The sequence below is a fragment of the Dama dama genome, chromosome 19 (assembly GCF_033118175.1).
Source record: "Dama dama isolate Ldn47 chromosome 19, ASM3311817v1, whole genome shotgun sequence".
NCBI classification, from domain to species: Eukaryota; Metazoa; Chordata; class Mammalia; order Artiodactyla; family Cervidae; genus Dama; species Dama dama.
Genome location: NC_083699.1, coordinates 18439153 through 18461619, shown reverse-complemented (window position 1 = coordinate 18461619; position 22467 = coordinate 18439153). Strand labels below are relative to the sequence as shown.

At 32.8% G+C, this 22467-nt stretch overlaps 1 protein-coding gene across 3 annotated transcripts in view; it reads left to right on the top strand.

Moving 5' to 3' along the window:
• The window catches only part of SI (sucrase-isomaltase), a 111786-nt gene that overhangs the window by 26784 nt on the left and 62535 nt on the right, over positions 1 to 22467 (top strand). For all 3 annotated transcript variants that reach the window (XR_009697096.1, XM_061168259.1, XM_061168260.1), the window contains 9 exons: positions 5944 to 6061; positions 7481 to 7652; positions 10716 to 10832; positions 12718 to 12872; positions 13868 to 13952; positions 14860 to 14916; positions 15650 to 15774; positions 17787 to 17875; positions 21343 to 21392. Coding sequence is in view for 2 of the 3 variants with exons in the window: in XM_061168259.1 (XP_061024242.1) it covers positions 5944 to 6061; positions 7481 to 7652; positions 10716 to 10832; positions 12718 to 12872; positions 13868 to 13952; positions 14860 to 14916; positions 15650 to 15774; positions 17787 to 17875; positions 21343 to 21392 (968 nt within the window). In the remaining variant the exon portion in view is untranslated. The remainder of the gene's footprint in view (positions 1 to 5943; positions 6062 to 7480; positions 7653 to 10715; positions 10833 to 12717; positions 12873 to 13867; positions 13953 to 14859; positions 14917 to 15649; positions 15775 to 17786; positions 17876 to 21342; positions 21393 to 22467) is intronic.

Sequence of the window (22467 nt, the reverse complement as noted above, 5' to 3'; positions counted from 1 at the left end):
GTTACCAACTCCTGGAGTTTACTCAAACTCATATCCACTGAGTCAGTGATGCCATCCAACCTTGTCATCTTCTGTTGTCCCCTGCTCCTACCGCCTTCAATCTTTCCGATTGAAGCATCAGGGTCTCTTCAAATGAGTCAGTTGTTTCCATCAGGTGGCCAAAGTATTGGAGTTTCAGCTTCAACATCAGTCCTTCAAATGAATATTCAGGACTGATTTTCTTTAGGATGGACTGGTTGGATCTCCTTGCAGTCCAAGGGCCTCTCAAGAGTCTTCTCCAACACCACAGTTCAAAAGCATCAATTCTTCCATGCTCAGCTTTCTTTATAGTCCAACTCTCACATCCATGCATCAGGTCAGTTCAGTCACTCAGTCGTGTCTGACTCTATGTCACCCCAAAATTGCAGCACATCAGGCCTCCCTGTCCATCAACAACTCCCGGAGTTTACTCAAACTCATGTCCATCCATCGAGTCGGTGATGCCATCAGCCATCTCATCCTCTGTCATCCCCTTCTCCTCCTGCCCCCAATCCCTCCCAGCATCAGGGTCTTTTCCAGTGAGTCAACTCTTTGCGTAAGGTAGCCAAAGTATTGGAGTTTCAGCTTCAGCATCAGTCCTTCCAATGAACACCCAGGACTGATCTCCTTTAGGATGGACTGGTTGGATCTCCTTGCTGTCCAAGGGACTCTCAAGAGTCTTCTCCAACACCACAGTTCAAAAGCATCAATTCTTCGGTGCTCAGCTTTCTTCTCAGTCCAACTCTCACTTTCATACATGATCACTGGAAAAACCGTAGCCTTGTTGCCAAAGTAATGTCTCTGCTTTTTAAAATGTTATCTACGTTGGTCACAACTTTCCTTCCAAGGAATAAGCGTCTTTTAATTTCATGGCTGCGATCACCATCTGCAGTGATTTTGGAACCCAGAAAAATAAAGTTTGATACTGTTTCCACTGTATGCCCATCTATCTGTCATGAAGTGATGGGACTGGATACCATGATCTTAGTTTTCTGAATGTTGAGATTTAAGCCAACTTTTTCACTCTCCTCTTTCACTTTCATTAACAGGCTTTTTAGTTCCTCTTCACTTTCTACCATAATGGCGGTGTCATCTGCATATCTGAAGTTATTGATATTTCTCCCGGCAATCTTGATTCCAACTTGTGCTTCTTCCAGCCCAGCGTTTCTCATGATGTACTCTGCATATAAGTTAAATAAGCAGGGTGATAATATACAGCCTTGACATACTCCTTCTCCTATTTGAAACCAGTCTGCTGTTCTGTGTCCAGTTCTAACTGTTGCTTCCTGACCTGCATATAGGTTTCTCAAGAGGCAGGTCAGGTGGTCTGGTACTCCCATCTCTTTCAGAATTTTCCACAGATGTTGTGATCCACATAGTCAAAGGTTTTGGCATAGTCGATAAAGCAGAAATAGATGTTTTTCTGGAACTCTTGCTTTTTCGATGATCCAGTGGATGTTGGCAATTTGGTCTATGGTTCCTCTGCCTTCTCTAAAACCAGCTTGAACATCTGGAAGTTCACAGTTCATGTATTGCTGAAGACTGGCTTGGAGAATTTTGAGCATTACTTTGCTAGCTTGTGAGATGAGTGCAATTGTGTGGTAGTTTGAGCATTCTTTGGCATTGCCTTTCTTTGGGATTGGAATGAAAACTGACCTTTTCCAGTCCTGCTGAGTTTTCCAAACTTGCTGGCATCTTGAGTGCAGCACTTTCACAGCATTATCTTTCAGGATTTGAAACAGCTCAACTGCAATTCCATCACCTCCACTAGCGTTCGTAGTGATGCTTTCTAAGGCCCACTTGACTGCACATTCCAGGATGTCTGGCTCTAGGTGAGTGATCACACCATTGTGATTATTTGGGTCGTGAAGATCTTTTTTGTACAGTTCTTCTGTGTATTCTTTCCACCTCTTCTTAATATCTTCTGCTTCTGTTAGGTCCATACCATTTCTGTCCTTTATCAAACCCATCTTTGCATGAAATGTTCCCTTGGTGTCTCTAATTTTCTTGAAGAGATCTCTCGTCTTTCCCATTCTGTTGTTTTCCTCTATTTCTCTGCATTGATCGCTGAGGAGGCTTTCTTGTCTCTCCTTGCTGTCTTTGGAACTCTGCATTCAAATGGGAATATCTTTCCTTTTCTCCTTTGCTTTCACTTCCCTTCTTTTCACAGCTATCTGTATGGCTTCCTCAGACATCCATTTTTGCATTTTTTGCATTTCTTTCCCATGGATATGGTCTTGATCCCTGTCTCCTGTACAATGTCAGGAACCTCCGTCCATAGTTCATCAAGCTCTCTGTCTATCAGATCTAGTCCCTTAAGTCTATTTCTCACTTCTACTGTATAGTCATAATGGATTTGATTTAGGTCATATCTGAATGGTCTAGTGGTTTTCCCTACTTTCTTCAATTTAAGTCTGAAATTGGCAATAAGGAGTTCATGATCTGAGCCACACTCAGCTCCCAGTCTTGTTTTTGCTGACTGTATAGAGCTTATCCACCTTTGGCTGCAAAGGATATAATCAATCTGATTTCAGTGTTGACCATCTGGTGATGTCCATGTGTAGAGTCTTCTCTTGTGTTGTTGGAAGAGGGTGTTTGCTATGACCAGTGTGTTCTCTTGGCAAAACTGTATTAGCCTTTTCCCTGCTTCATTCCATACTCCAAGGCCAAATTTGCCTGTTACTCCAGGTGTTTCTTGACTTCCTACTTTTGCATTCCAGTCTCTTCTAAAGAAAACTACATCTTTTTTGGGTGTTCGTCCTAAAAGGTCTTATAGGTCTTCATAGAACCATTCAACTTCAGCTTCTTCAGCGTACTGGTTGGGGCATAGGCTTGGATTACCGTGATATTGAATGGTTTCCCTTGGAAACAAACAGAGATCATTCTGTCATTTTTGAGATTTCATCCAAGTACTGCATTTCGGACTCTTTTGTTGACCATGATGGCTACTCCATTTCTTCTAAGGGATTCCTGCCCACAGCAGTAGATGCAATGGTCATCCGAGTTAAATTCACCCATTCTAGTCCATTTTAGTTCTCTGATTCCTAGAATGTTGATGTTTACTCTTGTCATCTCCTGTTTGACCACTTGCATTTTGCCTTGATTCATGAACCTAACATTCCAGGTTCCTATGCAATATTGCTCTTTACAGCATTGGACCTTGCTTCTATCACCAGTCCCATCCACAACTGGGTGTTGTTTTTGCTTTGGCTCCATCCCTTCATTCTTTCTGGAGTTATTTCTCCACTGATCTCCAGTAGCATATTGGGCACCTACCAACCTAGGGAGTTCCTCTTTCAGTATCCTATCATTTTGCCTTTTCATACTGTTCATGGGGTTCTCAAGGCAAGAATACTGAAGTGGTTTTCCACTCCCTTCTCCAGTGGACCGGATTCTGTCAGACCTCTCCACCATGACCCGTCCGTCTTGGGTGGCCCCACACGGCGTGGCTTAGTTTCATTGAGTTAGACAAGGCTGTGGTCCTGTGATCAGATTGGCTGGTTTTCTGTGATTGTGGTTTCAGTGTGTCTGCCCTCTGATGCCCTCTCACAACACCTACCGTTTTACTTTGGTTTCTCTCATCTTCGAAGTGGGATATCTCTTCATGGCTGCTCCAGCAATGTGCAACCACTGCTCCTTACCTTGGACAAGGGGTATCTCCTCGCATGACATCTATGCATGACTACTGGAAAAACCATAACTTTGACTAGATGGATCTTTGTTGGCAAAGTAACGTCTATGCTTTTTAATAAGCTGTCTCGGTTGGTCATAACTTTTCTTTCAAGGAGCAAGCATCTTTTAATTTCATGGTTGCAGTCACCATCTGCAATGATTTTAGAGCCTCCCAAATTAAAGTCTGTCACTGCTTCCACTGTTTGTCCATCTATTTGCCATGAAGTAGTAGGACCAGATGCTATGATCTTAGTTTTCTGAATGTTAAGTTATAGGCCAACTTTTTCACTCTCCTCTTTCTCTTTCATCAAGAGGCTCTTTAGTTCTTCTTCACTTTCTGCCATAAAGGTGGTGTCCTCTGCTATCTGAGGTTATTGATATTTCTCCCGGCAATCTTGATTCCAGCTTGTGCTTCATCCAGTCTAGCATTTCTCATGATGTACTCTGCATATAAGTTAAATAAGCAGGGTGACAATATACAGCCTTGACATACTCCTTTTCCTATTTGGAACCAGTCTGTTGTTCCATGTCCACTTCTAACTGTTTCTTCTTGGCCTACAAACAGATTTCTCAGGAGGCAGGTCAGGTGGTCTGGCATTCCCATCTCTTGAAGAATCTTCCACAGTATGTTGTGATCCACATAGTCAAAGGCTTTGGCATAGTCAATAAAGCAGAAGTAGATATTTTTCTTGAACTCTCTTGTTTTTTCAATGATCCAATGGATGTTGGCAATCTGGTTTCTGGTTCCTCTGCCTTTTCTAAATCCAGCTTTAGCATCTGGAATTTCACAGTTCAGATACTGTTGAAACCTAGCTTGGAGAATTTTGAGTATTACTTTTCTAACGTGTGAGATGAGTGCAATTGTGCAGTAATTTGTGCATTCTTTGACATTATCTTTCTTTGGGATTGGAATGAAAACTGACTTTTTCCAGTCCTGTAGACACTGCTAAGTGTTCCAGCTGGCATATTCAATGTAACACTTTCACAGCATCGTCTTTTAAGATTTGAAATAGCTCAACTGGAATTCTATCACCTCCACTAACTTTGTTCGTAGTGATGCTTTCTAAGTCCCACTTGACTTTGCATTCCTGGATGTCTGGCTCTAGGTGAGTGATCACGTCGTCATGACCATCTGGGCCATGAAGATCTTCTTTGTATAGTTCTTCTGTGTATTCTTGCCACCTCTTCCTAGCTTCTGCTTCTGTTTGGTCCATACCATTTATGTCCTTTATTGTGCCCATCTTTGCATGAAACCTTCACTTGGTATCTCTAATTTTCTTGAAGAGATCTCTAGGTTTTCCCATTCTATTGTTTTCCTCTATTTCTTTGCATTGTTTACTGAGGAACGCTTTCCTATCTCTTCTTGCTATTCTTTGGAACACTGCATTCAAATGGGTATATCTTTCCTTTTCTCCTTTGCCATTATTAGAAGTAGCTAATATGAATATTTGGGCTTCTCTCGGGAGTTGGTGGTAAATCATCTGCCTGTAAATCCTGGAGGCATAGATTCAATCCCTGCATGGGAAAGATCCCCTGGAGAAGGAAACAGCAATTACAGTATTTACCTGGGAAATCACATGAACAGAGAATCCTGGTAGGCTACAGTCCATGGAGTCTCAAGTGAGTTGGACATGACTTAGTGACTAAATAACAGCAATAACAGATGTGAATAGCTTCTTCTCACCTATTTGAAAAAGCATATTTTCACCATTAAAACTGGTAAAAAAATTTAACGTAACGACAAATAAGTGCTCTTAGGGAAATAGATTGTGATAAGGACATCTGAAGAAAGACAACAATAATTATTACTATGCCACCTAAGCCTGCAAACTAAAGCATATTAAAAACTGAAAAGCAGAGATTTATATGATTTGCTGTTGTGTAACAAGTCTACATGTGTGGAATTAGGTTAACTTTTAAAAAATTATACAATTTTAAAATATGGCTATAATTATATGATTTACAGTGCAGGTGTATATATTTCTATATATATGTTAAAGTCTATTTTTTCCATGAATTCATTTATTACTGAAGCTAAGAAACATAATATGTATTACTTTAAGTGCAAATGTAACAGTAAATTAATGAGAATGAGAATAAAGGGTGGAGACCCAATTGAAACTTAGCATAAAGTGATGTCTTTCATTATTTTTTTAATTATGCATAGTATTACATAGCACATCACTTAAGAATTATGAAGCTTAAAATGGAAAAATATTTCTTACCTAATTATTTCTTATATTTTTTTCTAAGATATTCTTGACAAACTCATGTATTCCAAAACAATTTGCATGGATGCTGTGCAATACTGGGGGAAACAGTATGATGTACACAGCCTCTATGGATATAGTATGTCTATAGCCACAGAGAAGTAAGTGCAATTTCACTCAGAAAACTTTCTGATATTTATTGTCTAGAAATATATTTAGTAATTTACATATAGTGGATAATAACAAGTGTAGGAAAGCAAAGAAAGATAATATTTTCACTGTGAAAAATTAGGGCATAAAAGCATCAGCTCTTTTATTAAATATTCATATATTTGAAACTTAATTATCAAGACCTACATGATATATGTACTTAACTGTGATCCTTTTTTAATTCATAGACTGAAATTATCCTGCTAAATTTTGATTCAGCTTGGTGTCTCTAAACATGTGTTCTAAACATGAATCTCATAACTGGTCTAAGACAGTGGTGCTATTTGAACAAGTCATTATTTTTTTAAAAAGAGTGTTTCATTTAAAATGTGGTTTTCTATGTAATATCTCACAAATAATTCTCTAATAGAATGTGTTTGCTTGTGTGTAAAAAAGTAGCATGATACAAAACAAAGAAATGAGATAATCATATATTGATTGCCTACTATTTTTCAAACATTGTATGAGGACCTATAATGCAATAGTAAATAAAAAATTCTGGATCAATAAATTTTAAATTTTCTTATAATTAAGCAACTGTGATCAAGTATTCATTCTAAACCATATTTGGTCCCAAAGCATACCAGGATATCAAAATTGTATATGCTATCTTCATAGTGCTTACTTCACTTGACATCATTATGTATCATAGAGTATAAGTAAATAAATACTAGAAAGAAAGAACATTATAGTTCATATAAAGGTAATTTTAAAAAAGCATCTCAGAATACTATTATATTTTTATTAAGATAATCTACCAAATTAAATTTTTATTATCTTTTTTCTGATAATTTTCCAATTATGGAAAAATTTGTCAACAATATTCAGGTACTAAAAGAGGTGAGATGAATAATGTTAGTATTGTGACTGATGAAATTCTAAAAACAAAATAAAGTGCTTTGCAAGCATACAAGTTTTACATCAACATTGTTAGATAATATTTGAAAATATAAACATTAATGTATGATTAGCATCACTGAATCCCAAAAAATGTGTTTTGGGTGTAAGTTTGGATTGCTGTATTTTATATTATAAAGAGATTTTCCAATGGGTTTAAATCACATATTTCAAAAACAAATATTGATTTGTTTTCTGCATATAGAAAACCCATGTTTAATTTGGAAAGGAAAATTATTCAAACTCTAAATCATTTCTAGAAGATTTCTTTTCTATGTTTGATCTGAATGTATTTTACTAAGTAAATATTAATATCTAAATGCAAAATTAATATAAAATATTGATAAAATAGTTGCAATTATTATAGCTTGGCTCTAAAAACTAATATATGCCTTGAAATTAAGATTTTAGAATTTATCATATCAATATTGTTTTAAAATAGATGTTATTTATTAATTTTATTTTGTTTTTAGAGCTCTAGAAAAAGTTCTTCCTAATAAAAGAAGCTTTATTCTCACCCGATCAACTTTTGCTGGATCTGGAAGCCATTCTGCACATTGGTTAGGAGACAATACTGCTTCTTGGGAACAAATGGAATGGTCTATTACAGGAATGCTGGAGTTTGGTTTGTTTGGAATACCTTTTGTAAGTAGTTTTTACAATATTATTTATAAATACTGTAATTACAAATTTTGCAATATTGTTTCATCTTAATGATTTTCAGTTAAATTATTAAAGTTATGTGACAGAAAATTTCAATTTCTATTCCTAGAGAATTTATGAGAAAAATAAGATTGTGGATGGTGTCTATAACATTAGAGGGTAAAGAGAGAATGAACAAAATTCAGTCAAATCATACTAATTCCTAAAACAAAGTCAATATAAACAAAACACAGAAAAATCTTATATAAAAAAATACAAAAGCACCAGAGAAAACTGTAGGGAAAAATCCAAACTTGGCACTGTAAAAAAAGTAAATATCAAAATTCTAGATATATTTGAAATTCTCTAGATTGTCAGTTTAGGTTAAAAAGATAATAAAGCTTTTTCTTCTATTTAAAAGAGAAAAGATGACCGAAGTGTTTCAAATTTTTATAGCAGAGAAAATTTATATAGGTTATTCCAAATGTAAGAAATCAGGTAAGTCTCTATATCAAGCAAAAAAAGAACTATGCAGTGTTGATATTCAACACTAAGCAGCATCATTACATAACAAAATAAATGAGAAATTTATAAAATTATAGTGATTTGTTTATTCTTTCTTATGTATTGAACAAAGTTAAAACCAGAAACAAACCAAACCAAAACAAAAAAGCTACCACACACACACACACACACACACAACCATCTTGAATTTGGAAAGTAATTAAACACATTACCAATTGATTCACCAAAATAAACTGAATGGAAATGAGGGAGAGAAACCGTAAAATTGAATGCAAACAATTGTACTTCATATCAGAAATTTGGGATATCAAACAAATTGGTATTTAGAAGAAAAATTTTAACCTTAAATGCTAAGATTATAAACAAAGAAGTTTTGAATATTAATTAGTGAAATACATGAAAAGAAAAACAGAATAAATCTAAACATATAGGTAATAAAAATAAGAGAAGATGAATGCAATGAAAACAATGTCTCTACAGAAACAAATGTCAGAATAAAAAGGTGACTCTGGAATTTTGAATAAAATAGGCCAATATATGGCAAGTTTTGTCCAAAAAAGAAAAAAATAAGCAATGTTACAATGTATTCCAAGATAAGGTGTTATGTATATTATAGCAACTAACTAATAAGCAATAACTAGGAGTAAATATTCAAGCTAAGTGTGGGAGTTTTTGAGAGAAATTGTAGTAACTTAGCAAATTAAAGATACAACATGTTCATGGATAAGAAGTCTTATAGAAATATGCTTTCTCCCAAAACTGTTATCTAAATTCAGTGACATTCTATTTTAAACTACAAAGAGAATTTGAAGAACATTTAAAGTTACTCTAAACTTCATGTGGAAGACAATACACTTTAAGACGTAGAAAAGAGCACATGGATTTTGCCCTATCAGCTAAAATAGTAATATAATGCAGTGATACTTAACTGTGACTAATCAAATAAGTTAATATTGCAAAATAGGACATGGGTCCATACATTAATAGAAAAATGTTTAATAGTAGCACTATCACTGTAGCTCAGTGAAGAAAGTATCAACCAATCATATGGACAATTAAAGTATCAACCAATCATATGGACAATTGATTATCCATTTAAAATATAAAATAAAGTGACTCTGTCTCAAATAGTACACAACCTATGTGTGAAAAGTAAACTTTAAGCATCATAGAAGAAAATATAAGTGAGTAACTTTATGATGTAAGGTTAAGAGTTGAATTCTTAAACAGAGCACAGAGGCACAACTAATAAAGAAACAAATTTGGTTACAAAACGAAAATTTTGTTCATCAAATGTCTATTTTAAAAATTAAAATGTTTACTACTACTGGAAAATTATATTTTCAATTCATGTAAGTAGTAAATGATTAATATTTAATTTAAAGAACCTACTATAAATCTGTAAAAGGTAAAAACAGTAGAAAAATCAGCAAAGGATATATCAAGCAATTCTATAGAAAGAGAAATATATATGGACTAAAAAAAAAAAATTGTGAAAAAATTCTCAACTTTCCTAGTAATCAGAGAAGTGCAAGTAAAAACTTTGGTGAAATGCATTTAATATGTACAGGTAATAAAAATTAAAAGCCTGAAAATATCAGAAATCAGCAAGAAAATGAAGCAAGTGGGAACATTTCTATACTGTGACTGTACTTATAAATAGTTACAACTAGTTTTGATTTAAAAAATATACTTTTCCAATAAGTCAGGAATGTAGTCTTATATACATATATATTCACTAAGAAGCTTATATACACACTTCATACAAGCATATTTTATAGTGATGGGATCCCATACAATAGAGAACTGCAGCCATATTAACCTAATTGAATCTCACAAAAATAATTCTTTGAGAAGAAAAGTGAAATGCAGTGTAACACATACATGTCATTTATGTAAAGGTAATAAGAATGCAAAATATTATTATATATTGTTTATAGATACATATATACTGCTTATAAAAATGAAATGCTTATAGACATTAAATAGTCTATAGTAAATTAATAGATTAATTTATTAATAAATTAATTTATTTATTTATAAATACAATGATTTATAAATATAATAATTTATTTATTAATAAATCAATAAATTTATTTATTTAATTTAATGAATTCATTAATTTAATTAGTAAATTAATAAATTTAGTAAATTAATAATTAGTGATAGTAAATTATATATAGTCAATTTTTCTGAAGAGTTCTTGAGGGACAAAAAGTGCAATTATATGTGATCATACATCTGGCAATATTTTTTACTCTTTTACTCCTACAGTAATATAAATAGAGAAAGTCAAATCACAGGTGGTGAGTTTTGAATTAAGAAGCCACACATTTTAATAACTCAGTTTCAGCTTTATACATTGAATTAGAGGCAAGTATGTGGCAAAAATCCAAAATCAACTAGAACAAGGAAGAGTAATAAGAAGACAGTAAAACAAAAACTGTAAGTTGGTACAGATTAATCAGTTGTATAAATGTGATGCCCTGGGCAAATTTGAGAATCTTTACAATATAAATAATAGATATATATGTTATTTAGGTTGGAGCAGATATCTGTGGGTTTGTGGCTGAGACCACAGAAGAGCTTTGCAGAAGGTGGATGCAACTTGGAGCATTTTATCCATTTGCCAGAAACCATAATGCTGATGGATATGAGGTAAATGCCTCTTGCTCTCCATGTTTCTAAATAAAACATAATCCTATTTTTAGCATGTACTTAAATGTATATGTATAGAGATCTAGTCTGAAAGTTTGTGGTATAATTCACAAAGAAGAGTTGGAAGTCCTCTTCTCAAGGTCTGTATTTTGTATATAAAAATATGATCAAATAAGGAAATCATGACAGTATCACAGAAATATTTTAAGCCTAACACATATACACATGTATGAAATCACAATATTTTAAGTTAATGACAAAGCTTTTTGAGTCTGAATTCTTATATTCTAATAATAAGTTCCAGGTAACTTTTCTTTCATAAAAATAGAATAAATTCTTAAGGATTTATCATTTTTCTTTTATTAAAAACTCACAAGAAATTAAAGACACTTGCAAAGTAGTTGGGTCCATAATTTTTCTTTAATAAATAAAACTGTAATGACAGGTGGGGAAAGAAATAAAACTAACACTTTGTAAACATGCATCTGAACTGGCGGGAGGTTAATCTACCAACCCTGAGCTATGGGCTCTCATAGGCATATTCCTTAGAGGGAATGAGAAAATTAGGTGACAGCACTAAGTCAGTTAAGTGCATACTGGTTAAGAAATTATTCACTGTACACACAATGGGGCTTAATTCTCTTTGAGAAGAAGGATAGCCACTCAGAGCTCTTTCTGGAAGGAAGCATGACAGTACAGAAGTAAAAGGTATAAACTGGATAGCCGTTATTTCCTACTCCACGTAAGTGATGCTTCAAGAAATTTGTGTTCTTGGGAGATCCTCATGTGAATTAAATTATACTTGTGTTCATTTATGTCCTGCAAAAAAACAGATACCAAGACAGAGTTAGAAATGTTAGCAATTTATTGCTGAAATACTTGTGGTGGATAATGGAGAAGAAGGACAAAGTGGAGAGAGCCTTCAGATTATAATTCAGGCCTGAATCTGATGCAGACGAAGGCAAAAAAGGAGGTTTGATAAAGAGTTATATTCTACAGCACAGTTCAAAGGAAATTTTGGCTCATCCAATAGGGAATCCTCAAGGCAAAGTTGACCACTGGGAAAGACCTGTATCTCCTTGGCATTGGGTCCTATATATCCCACCAAGTTCCTTGATTTCTTGGGAGCAGCCAAAGGAAAATGTGGCTTTGGCATAAACATGATGGTGTATCCAGGGAGGCAGTAGCTGGTTTCAGGAAATCTAAGCAGGTTTGCTTACATCATTACACCTTGGCTGAAAGAGTCAACTAAGCTAGCTGGGCTCAGCAAGAAGGCTGTCCATCAGGTTTCAAGGTTACAGGCTGACCATGTTCTTTGCGTCCCTTGGTTTGCAGACTGTTTGAGCTTGTTGTTCTAATAGCAGTGGCAAAGTGCAAGGCAGCAAATCCTTAGGCAATCCAAGCACATTTCAAGCCCTTACTTGAAGGTGTCACATGTCCTAAAACTACATTGGTCAGAGTATATCACGTAGCTGAGCACAAAGTCAAATAGTGGGGAAATACATTCCACTGTTAGAGGTAGATACTAATAAGAGTTATATAACAGAAATTGTGGATACAAGGAGGCATGAAAATTGGGGCCAATAATTCAATCTGCTGCAAATAATAGAAATGAAGAATACTTTGTTAAAATATGTTCTATCTTCTCCAAAAATGTGTATTCAAAAGGGAAATGTCCACTTTAAAATAAACTTTAATTAACATATATATATCCAAATGAAAACATAAAAACTAGAAATTTATATACTTCAATGATAAAATAGGAATCAGCTCAACTTTTTATAAGCAGGCACATTTTGGTTTTCAAAAATAGATTAAATGCTTATGTTTTCATTTTTATTCATATTTTAATTTTTTTATTTCAATTTCTCTGTTTATCGCACAGCATCAGGATCCAGCATTTTTTGGACAGGATTCTCTTTTGGTTAAGTCATCAAAACACTACTTGAATATTCGCTATGCCTTGTTACCTTTCCTTTATACTCTATTTTATAAAGCCCATATGTTTGGAGAAACAGTAGCAAGGCCTTTTCTTCATGAGTGAGTACTATGTTCAAGAATTTCAGTCTTTCAAATTATATTTCAACAAATGAAAAATTAATGAGTAATCAAGATGTCATGTGGATTTCTGGTGCTTTTCTTGACATTTATGCAAATGATTTGGGGAAATATGAAATGATAGTAGTAAATATAATTAATTTCGTGAAATGGACAAGTTCAATCTAGAAATGTGATAATTGTATAGAACTTAAAAGGAAAGAAATATGTAGGATGTATTAGAGTAAGTATATCAGTAAGTAATATTAAATATAAAATATTAAAACATGTATTACATATTACATATATTAAACATCATGTAATATTTTTATTAAATAAAACATTAAATATCATTAAATAAATAAGCAAACATTAAAAACATAATCATGTATATTGCAAAAATTATCTAAATATAAATCACATATAGTATAGTTATAAAACAATGAATTGTGCTTGTCTTTGTATTTCTTGACCAAAACAAGGTCGTTCCTCAAGAGATGACTAAAGATCCCTTCAAGTCCAAGTAAAAATGGAAGTTTATAAGAAAAAAGTATAAAAAGGAGGAAAGTAGAATATGAAGGATTTCTGATAGTTCATGAATCTATTTTAGAGGAAAACATGAATTAAACAGAATAATTGCTTATTATAGTTTTTTATTTAGTTTTATTTTTATAGTTGTTTATTTATCATATATGATAGACTTGTTTTTTTTTTGAGTCCCAAATGAAGTAATTTCCTCTCTCCCACCTTTCTTCACTTTCTCCTTTCCTTTCTATGTTTCTTTTTCTTGAGTGTCAGGTGTACCATAAGGATGCATTAATAACTATAAATTCAAAATTACATATCAAGTCAGTTTTGACATTATCAAGTCAATTTTATTTATTGAACAAAATTAAAGACAATGATTATTCCAAGGGAATAACTTAAAAGATAATAAAATGAAGTATTTTAATTAACATTTTTTATCTTTGTGTTCTAAACACTGTCATTGTTCTTAGGTTTTATGAGGATACTAATAGCTGGATTGAGGATACTCAATTCTTATGGGGCCCCTCATTACTTATTACCCCTGTCTTGAAACAGGTAGGATACAATTTTAATAAATTTTTAAGGGAATTTTGTATAATCAAATCCACACTAAATTACAAAACATCTGGGTAATACATGTTACTCAGCAGACTGCTTCAAGCTGATAAGTGTTTAATTAAATTCTAAAACATAGAAGAAATTTTGAAAAGTTATAAGTATGTTAAGTAGATTTATGCTTTTCAAGTATATAATATGTACTGGGGAGAAGAAATTGTGTAAAATTAGTATTCTTCCACAAAAGAAAGCTTTATTTATGAAACATATCTAATGTTATAATAGTAACAAATAACTGTCATTCATGTAGTCATTGACACTGGAATTTTGCTATACTGTAAATGAAGGATAACTTGAAAACCAATAGATCATATGAAAATGTTGAAAAAATAGTGGAATGAAATATTTGGATTTTGCCTGTTACTTAAAAGTTGGTATGTCATGGAAATATGATAGAAATATATCATGGAAAAATGATGTGTTCACACTCACATTTGCCATGCAGCTGATAATGATACAAATATATGCATCGATTTTTTTAGTTGCCACTTAAATTGATTTTATCTTTGCTTTTGGGATATTTTATATTATGAAGTTATCTAAAACTATTAAAATAGTCTTTTGTTATATATAGAAAATATTGTAGTGTAACATACAAAGGAAGTTTTTCACTTCACTATGAAAATCTGAAAACATTTGATGTGACTCTCTTCTGTTACATAGTGAAGTAAAAAATATATATCTACATATAAATTGTTGTTCTGTTGCTAAGTTGTGTCTGACTCTTTGCAACCCCATGGAATCTATAGCCCACCAGGCTTCTCTGTCCATGGGATTTTCCAGACAAGAATACTGGAATGGGTTGCCATTTCCTTCTCCACATATAAATTATCTTGCTTTATTTTAGGGAGCAGAAGTAGTGAGTGCATACATCCCTGATGCTACTTGGTATGACTTTGAAACTGTAAGTAAACCTAGTATGATAATAGATCAAAAGTATATATTGTCCAACATCTGTACATGGGAATTTAACAGTATTTCTGTTATTAATCTAAAAATGAACAGTTTCAGAATTTAACAGTGCATAAAAGTCTGTGCAGGTTTACATTTTCTTACATGTGAGTAGGTATATGTTCCATTGCACATGGTTAATATGAAGTATATTCTTTAGTGTAAAGAGTTAACCAACTTAAATTGTGGGAATAAACGGTCAAGAGTAACTTTAAGAAGAATTGGTAACTTCTTTTAATACTTTTCTTATTTTACACATTCTTCCAGAAAAATTGTGTATTTTAAAGGGAAGTATTTTGCAGTGCACTTATATTTGCTAAGCAGACCCTTTATTTTTTATAAGAAATAATTGTTTTAATCCTTTCAAGAGACATGGTTCACTTTAACCAAAACCAAAGAATAAAAATAGGACTAATTAAGAATATTGTTAATTATTATAGAAAGGAAATGGATTTCTCTATGTTGATTTTTTTTGTAAAACTGAATATATTTCTAGCCAGACTTCTTCAGTAAACTGAAGAAGTTTCTTTAAAAGTTAGAAAACAGCACGTTACTATTCACTAAAATGACATGAATGGCTCATAATAAGAATTATTTTTCTTTGTAAATTCTAAGTGTAATTCTTGTGAAATGGGCTTAAAGTCTTTGCAGTAATGAAAAAAATTTTTTTATTTTTCAAATATTAGGGTGTAAAAAGGCCATGGAGAAAACAACGTATTGATATGCAGCTTCCAGCAGACAAAATAGGATTACATCTTAGAGGTGGTTACATTATCCCCTTTCAACAACCTGCTGTAACTACAACAGCAAGGTAAAATTAAAAGGCATTAAGTGAAATCTGAACTATAATTTAATATTTAGTGTTTCACATATTTATTAAAAATTAATGAATGCAAGGGATTCTTACATGTAACTGTAAAGTTATGAAAAGAAGAATCAAATTATTAATATAGTACAACAAACTTCTTGATTAAAAAATTGAGCATGATTAGATTAGAACTTTATCTCCTGTGTCAAAACTGTACTGACTTATTTCTGTAAAGAATATATATAATTAAAGTTAATTGCTGATTATTACTAAATAATGAAATATTAAATGTTATATAATTGACTAAAGTGTCAGTTGTTACCTGTTTGGATTGTCAGTACATAAATGTCAAAATGATTGTTTTCCAGGTAAAATATTTTAAGTCAATAAATGAGGTAGATATTTCTGTATAGGTAAAGAATGATACAGAAATTAAGCTGTTCAGTAAGAATAAATTTTAGAACTATTTAGAAAAAAGAAGAAACTTGAAAATTCTGGTACTTCATCTTGCAAAATTCATTCTGGGTATATGGACAGAATGTGTCATCTTGCATCTACACATTTCCCCATGTTCTACAACACCAAAACAGATGGTCACTCTTAAGTTCCTTACCCTGCTGTCTTTTCTTCATAGCATTAAGAATATACATAATTATATTTTCACTTGTTCTTGTATGTAGTATGTCTATTCTCCTCGACTATATACTCCATGAAGGCAGGGACCCGACTTTTCGCTGTTTTAGTTCACATACCAATCAGTTCAGTTCAGTTCAGTCACTCAGTCGTGTCTGACTCTATGTCACCCCATGAATCGCAGCACGCCAGGCCTCCCTGTCCATCACCAACTCGCAAAGTTTACTCAAACTCATGTCCATCGAGTCGGTGATGCCATCCTGCCATCTCATCCTCTGTTGTCCCCTTCTCCTCCTGCCCCCAATCCCTCCCTGCATCAGGGTCTTTTCCAATGAGTCAACTCTTCACACGAGGTGGCCAAAGTACTGGAGTTTCAGCTTCAGCATCAGTCCTTCCAATGAACACCCAGGACTGATCTCCTTCAGGATGGACTGGTTGGATCTCCTTGCAGTCCAAGGAACTCTCAAGAGTCTTCTCCAACACCACAGTTCAAAAGCATCAATTTTTCGACACTCAGCTTTCTTCACAGTCCAACTCTCACATCCATACACGACCACTGGAAAAACCATAGCCTTGACCAGACAGACCTTTGTTGGCAAAGTAATGTCTCTCCCTTTTAAAATGTTATCTAGGTTGGTCATAACTTTCCTTCCAAGAAATAAGTGTCTTTTAATTTCATGGCTGTAGTCACCATCTGCAGTGATTAAGTGAAGAGGAACTAAAAAGCCTCTTGATCAAAGTGAAAGAGGAGAGTGAAAAAGTTGGCTTGAAGCCTAACATTCAGAAAACTAAGGTCACGGCATCTGGTCCCATCACCTCACGGGAAATAGATGGGGAGACAGTGGACACAGTGTCACATACCAATAGTGTCCCCCTATTATGGAATGAAAGTGAAAGAAAGTGAGACTCGCTCAGTTGTGTCCAACTCTTTGTGACCCCATGGACTATACAGTCCATGGAATTCTCTAGGCCAGAATATTGGAGTGGGTAACCTTGGGGGATTTTCCCGACCCAGGAATCGAACTGGGGTCTCCTTTATTGCAGGCAGAGTCTTTACCAACTGAGCTATCAGGGAAGCACTATTATGGGATAAGCTCCTGGTTTTCCCTAGATATTTGTTGAAGGAACAAATTCATGAGTGAATGAATTAAACTAGTTAGTCATGTAATTAGGTTTGTTTCCTAGATTTAGTTTCATATGGTCAATGTTTCATGATTATGTTCTCAAAATCATTAGTTATAAATATAGACATGAATTTTATTAATATCAATGTTCTTGTGCAGACATCCTATAAATCCTTATGTTGAAATGGATTTATTTATAGGCTATTTCACTATTATAAATTTATTTTTAATCATACGTATACCCAAACTTACTTACAGCCGAAAGAACCCTCTAGGACTTATAGTTGCATTAAATGATGATAACACAGCAAAAGGAGACTTTTTCTGGGATGATGGAGAAAGTAAAGGTAAGTTTCAAAGTGATATGCTTTTAAATGTTTATTTTGATGATGGGAAGTTTTGCTTTTATTATGAAATTACATTCATTTAAAAATGTCACAAGTTTTCATTTTTAATTTCTGTTTTAATCTATCTTAAGAGTTTAGGTAACTTTATGTAATTTAGCTTGTTATTTAAATTATGTATATTTAATTACAACATTTAGTTTTCTCTCTTGGTTTATTGTAAAAATCTCTGACAAGTGTAGATACCTTTATTTATTAGATTATTGAATAAAAATTAAAACAGTTAATGAGTTCACAAATGTATAAACTGCACCCTATTTTCAACTATCTTAGATAATTATAGTGGTTAAAACTAAAATTTTATTACTGTAAAAGAAAACCAACATTAAAGTTTACTCAATGTAGGAAGGAGGGATAAATTGGTAATTTGGGATTAGCAGATACACAATACTATATATAAACAATAAGACCTACTATATAGCACAGGGAACTATATTCAGTATCTTTTAATGAACTGTAATGGAAATGAATCCAAAAAAGAAATATACATATATATACATATATTTATGTATGTTTAACTGAATCACTTTACCTGAAGTGTCATAAATCAACTATATTTCAATAAAAATATTTAGTTAATGTCAAATTATTTGAGATAAGGATTTTTACCATATAAATGTCATCATTTATTTCAATTATTAAATGTCTTCTATTTAATTAGCCCAAAAGTTGAGAATTCAGTACACCAAGGGAATAAAAATAGAATCATTTTTTCTAATATTAAATTATGCTATAGAAAATTAATCTGCTTGGATTTACTTAGTCAATTATAACCACTCTCATAAATTTAAGGTGTTTTAATCTCATTTTTTAATAGAGGGCTCTTAGATATATGTTTTATATATGTGTATAAAAATTATAGTTTACCTTCTATTATAACTCACTACTTCTCAGATGTTTTATAGTATATGGCCTGCCTGGGTGCTCAGTCATGTCCGACTCTTTTGCAACCCCATGGATTCTAGCCTGTCAGGCTCCTCTGTCCATTGGATTTTTGAGGCAAGAATACTGAGTTGCCATTTCCTCCTCCAAGGGATTTTCCCAACCCAGGGAACAAACCTGCATCTCTTGTGTCTCCTGCATTAGCAGGCAGATTGTTTACCACTGAGCCACCCGGGAAGCCCATTATACTATATGAAACATCCAATATCTCTAACTTAACTCCAATAAATAGTCTATGTATTGGTTTTATTATGAAATTACATTCATTTAAAAATGTCACAAGTTTTCATTTTTAATTTCTGTTTTAATCTATCTTAAGAGTTTAGGTAACTTTATGTAATTTAGCTTGTTATTTAAATTATGTATATTTAATTACAACATTTAGTTTTCTCTCTTGGTTTATTGTAAAAATCTTACAATTTGAAAAATATGGAATCTTTGAAACAGTTCTGTTCTTTTTGAAGACTTATCTGCCTTTGACTATGTACATTACCACAGTATATGTGCTCCACTAAATGCGTCGTCTTCCACTTGTCAGTTGATGGTATTTTCATCTCTACAAGATGCCAACGACTTTATAGTTCACTCTTACCTAGAAATCTCTTTTCCATCTTGATCTAGGTATCTTATCAACTCCACCATTATCATCATTGCTACTTTTCATTTTAATTACTGCGATAGCTCCCTAGCTGGTCTATAGGTTGATGGCTCTTGTCAGCCCCCTCTTTTTACACTCTCTTTAGCAACTGGCAATAGAGTAAGCCCTTTAGAAAATGATTCAAATTATCTCCTTCTGTTCACTCTCTGCTCAAAACCCTCTAAAAATTCACCATTATATTCAAGAGCCACAGTCTTTACCAACATCCAGAGCACTCGCCATGTCCTGTAGATTTTACACACACACACACATGCAAACATGCACTCACACAAATTGCTCCTTACTGCTCTCCATTTTTCATTCTACTTCAGCACATCAGACTTTTCTTTCTTACTCAAATATGTTAGAGTCTAAGCATATTAAGGTGAGCTCTGACCTGAGTATAGATTCCAAACGTATTACATAGAAATCCAGTAAGAGTAGGTTTCAGCAGAAACATTAATAAACTGTTCATAATCATCAGGTAAAGAATGTTGTTGAAACAATACCTCTATTGGTAGCAGGTGAGACTTGATTTTAAGGTTATTCTTATTTCTCAAATTATTTGTTTCCAAGTTCATCACTTTTTTCCTACTTGCAAAAATTTACCTATGGCTGATTCATGTTGAGGTTTGACAGAAAACAGCAAAATTCTGTAAAGCAATTATACTTCAATAAAAAATAAATTAATTAAAGATTATATTGATAATTCACTTCATGTAGGATGGTTAAAAATATGGAGTTATGATTTAATCAGTCATCTAATATGATGATTATATACTTAAGTGTGTTGAAAAGTTAAAGTCAGAATTTTCTGAATAATCAGTCAAATACACAAACAGCAAAATGACCTTTAATTCAGATTCTGATTTTAATTTTATCCCCTAGGATTAAAATTTTAAGTAAATTAATGTTACTCAAAGTAGTCTATATAAACCCGAGGATTCCCTTTATAGTTTCCACTCCATCTTCTCCCAAATGTTTTAGTTATTATATATGCTGCTGCTGCTGCTAAGTCACTTCAGTCGTGTCCGACTCTGTGCGACCCCATAGACCGCAGCCCACCAGGCTCCCTCATTCCTGGGATTCTCCAAGAAAGAACACTGGAGTGGGCTGCCATTTCCTTCTCCAATGCATGAAAGGAAAAGTGAAAGTAAAGTCGCTCAGTCGTGTCTGACTCTTAGCGACCCCATGGACTGCAGCCTACCAGGCTCCTCCATCCATGGGATTTTCCAGGCAAGAGCACTGGAGTGGGTTGCCATTGCCTTCTCCGAGTTATAATTTATAGTTTCCTGTTAAAGAAACATGTTGATAAAAATGCTATGTTTCATATACGATGCAGAAAATAACTATTTTCTTCCATTTTTCTCATTAAAGTGCACTTGAATCTTTAATATGTCTCCACATTCAGTCCTTATTCAGATAATGAAAAAAAAAAATTGAAAGATGCAAAACAATATTGTGGTGTCCCACGTCTTCCCAAAATAAACTGCATGTTACACAGTTTACTAGAGATAAAATATCATTCAAAACAATAGTTATAGTTATATATATTTTACTACAAGCTTGCATTCTCTGAATTTCTAGAACTATATTAGCAGTCTGAAAAATCAAACTGTGCAAAGATGCATTCATTACCTTTACCTCCTGGGAAAATAAACTACCAAAGTTATTTTATTTAAAGATAAGAAGTTTAATAAAAAGAATTTATTTAATTTGTTTAATAAATAATACTTATTTTAAAAATTTTTCCTGTGTTGTCTAACTGTAATAATAAAATAAGATTTTGACATTAATTTTGGTCTGATAACTTATTTTTCCCCCTTTACAGATACCATCCAAAAGGGAAACTACATTTTATATACATTTTCAGTTTCTAATGTAAGCATTCTCCTTGGATACATAATTAAATATAATAGCTTGTTAATGTCTAGATTGTGCCTTTCCTTAGAAAGATGTTGCATTTCTCTCCAAAGATCAATGAAAAGGGATGAAATTAATTGTTTAATGTAAATTATTAAATTGTATATGAATTACCTTAAATTTTTATGTTTCAGTATAATAGTGTATTTCAATATAATAGATGAGTTTCTGATGATGAAGTTTATACACAAAATCATCAGACTTCTTGTAAGCACTATGTCTTGTTTAAGCAGATCCTAGGAAAATAATCTCAGTATGTTTGACAATATTTTAATATAACAATCATAGCAGTGACTGTAATGGATTTAGGGTGAAAATGAAAACGCTTTGCACAAGGTTAAATTTTGAATAATTAGTATCAATGATTCTTGTAGAAGTTTGATTTCTTCATATATTCTCTTTTTTTAAAGCTAAGTTATTCTTTGCCAACATTAGGGCTAGAATGAAAAGGGATATGCATGATTTGCATCATGCATAATTTATCTCTGAAAATAATTTTATGGCATGTATACAAAAAAATTTTAAAGAGTCACTAATAAGTATATTTATAAAAGGTACTTGAATGTGAAGAGCTGTTGAGAATGTAAGGATAGATGATTGGTTATTTTCTTATTATATATATAGAATTAAATACTAAATACTAAATTGTTAATGATTTCAGTGTAAATGAATTCTAAATCATGTGAGATTCAAAATATTTTCTTAGAATTTTATCTAATTTTTACGCCCTTTGGTCCAGAGTTTTTACTTAGCAATTTTCATAAAAACATGTGTTGGTTAATTGTCTTTATTTAGTAAATAGATATTTAGAACTTTAGAATTTATATATATTTAGAACTATAAGATTTAATCAGTTCACTATAAATACACTTGTATTGTTATTTCGGATTTGTATATAATTTATATATATATTTAGATAATAATTTTTATATATTTTATATATTTAAAACTATATAATTTATATATATTTAGATATAATCTATATATCTAAATATTTAATTTATATATATTTAGAACTATAAGACTTAATCAG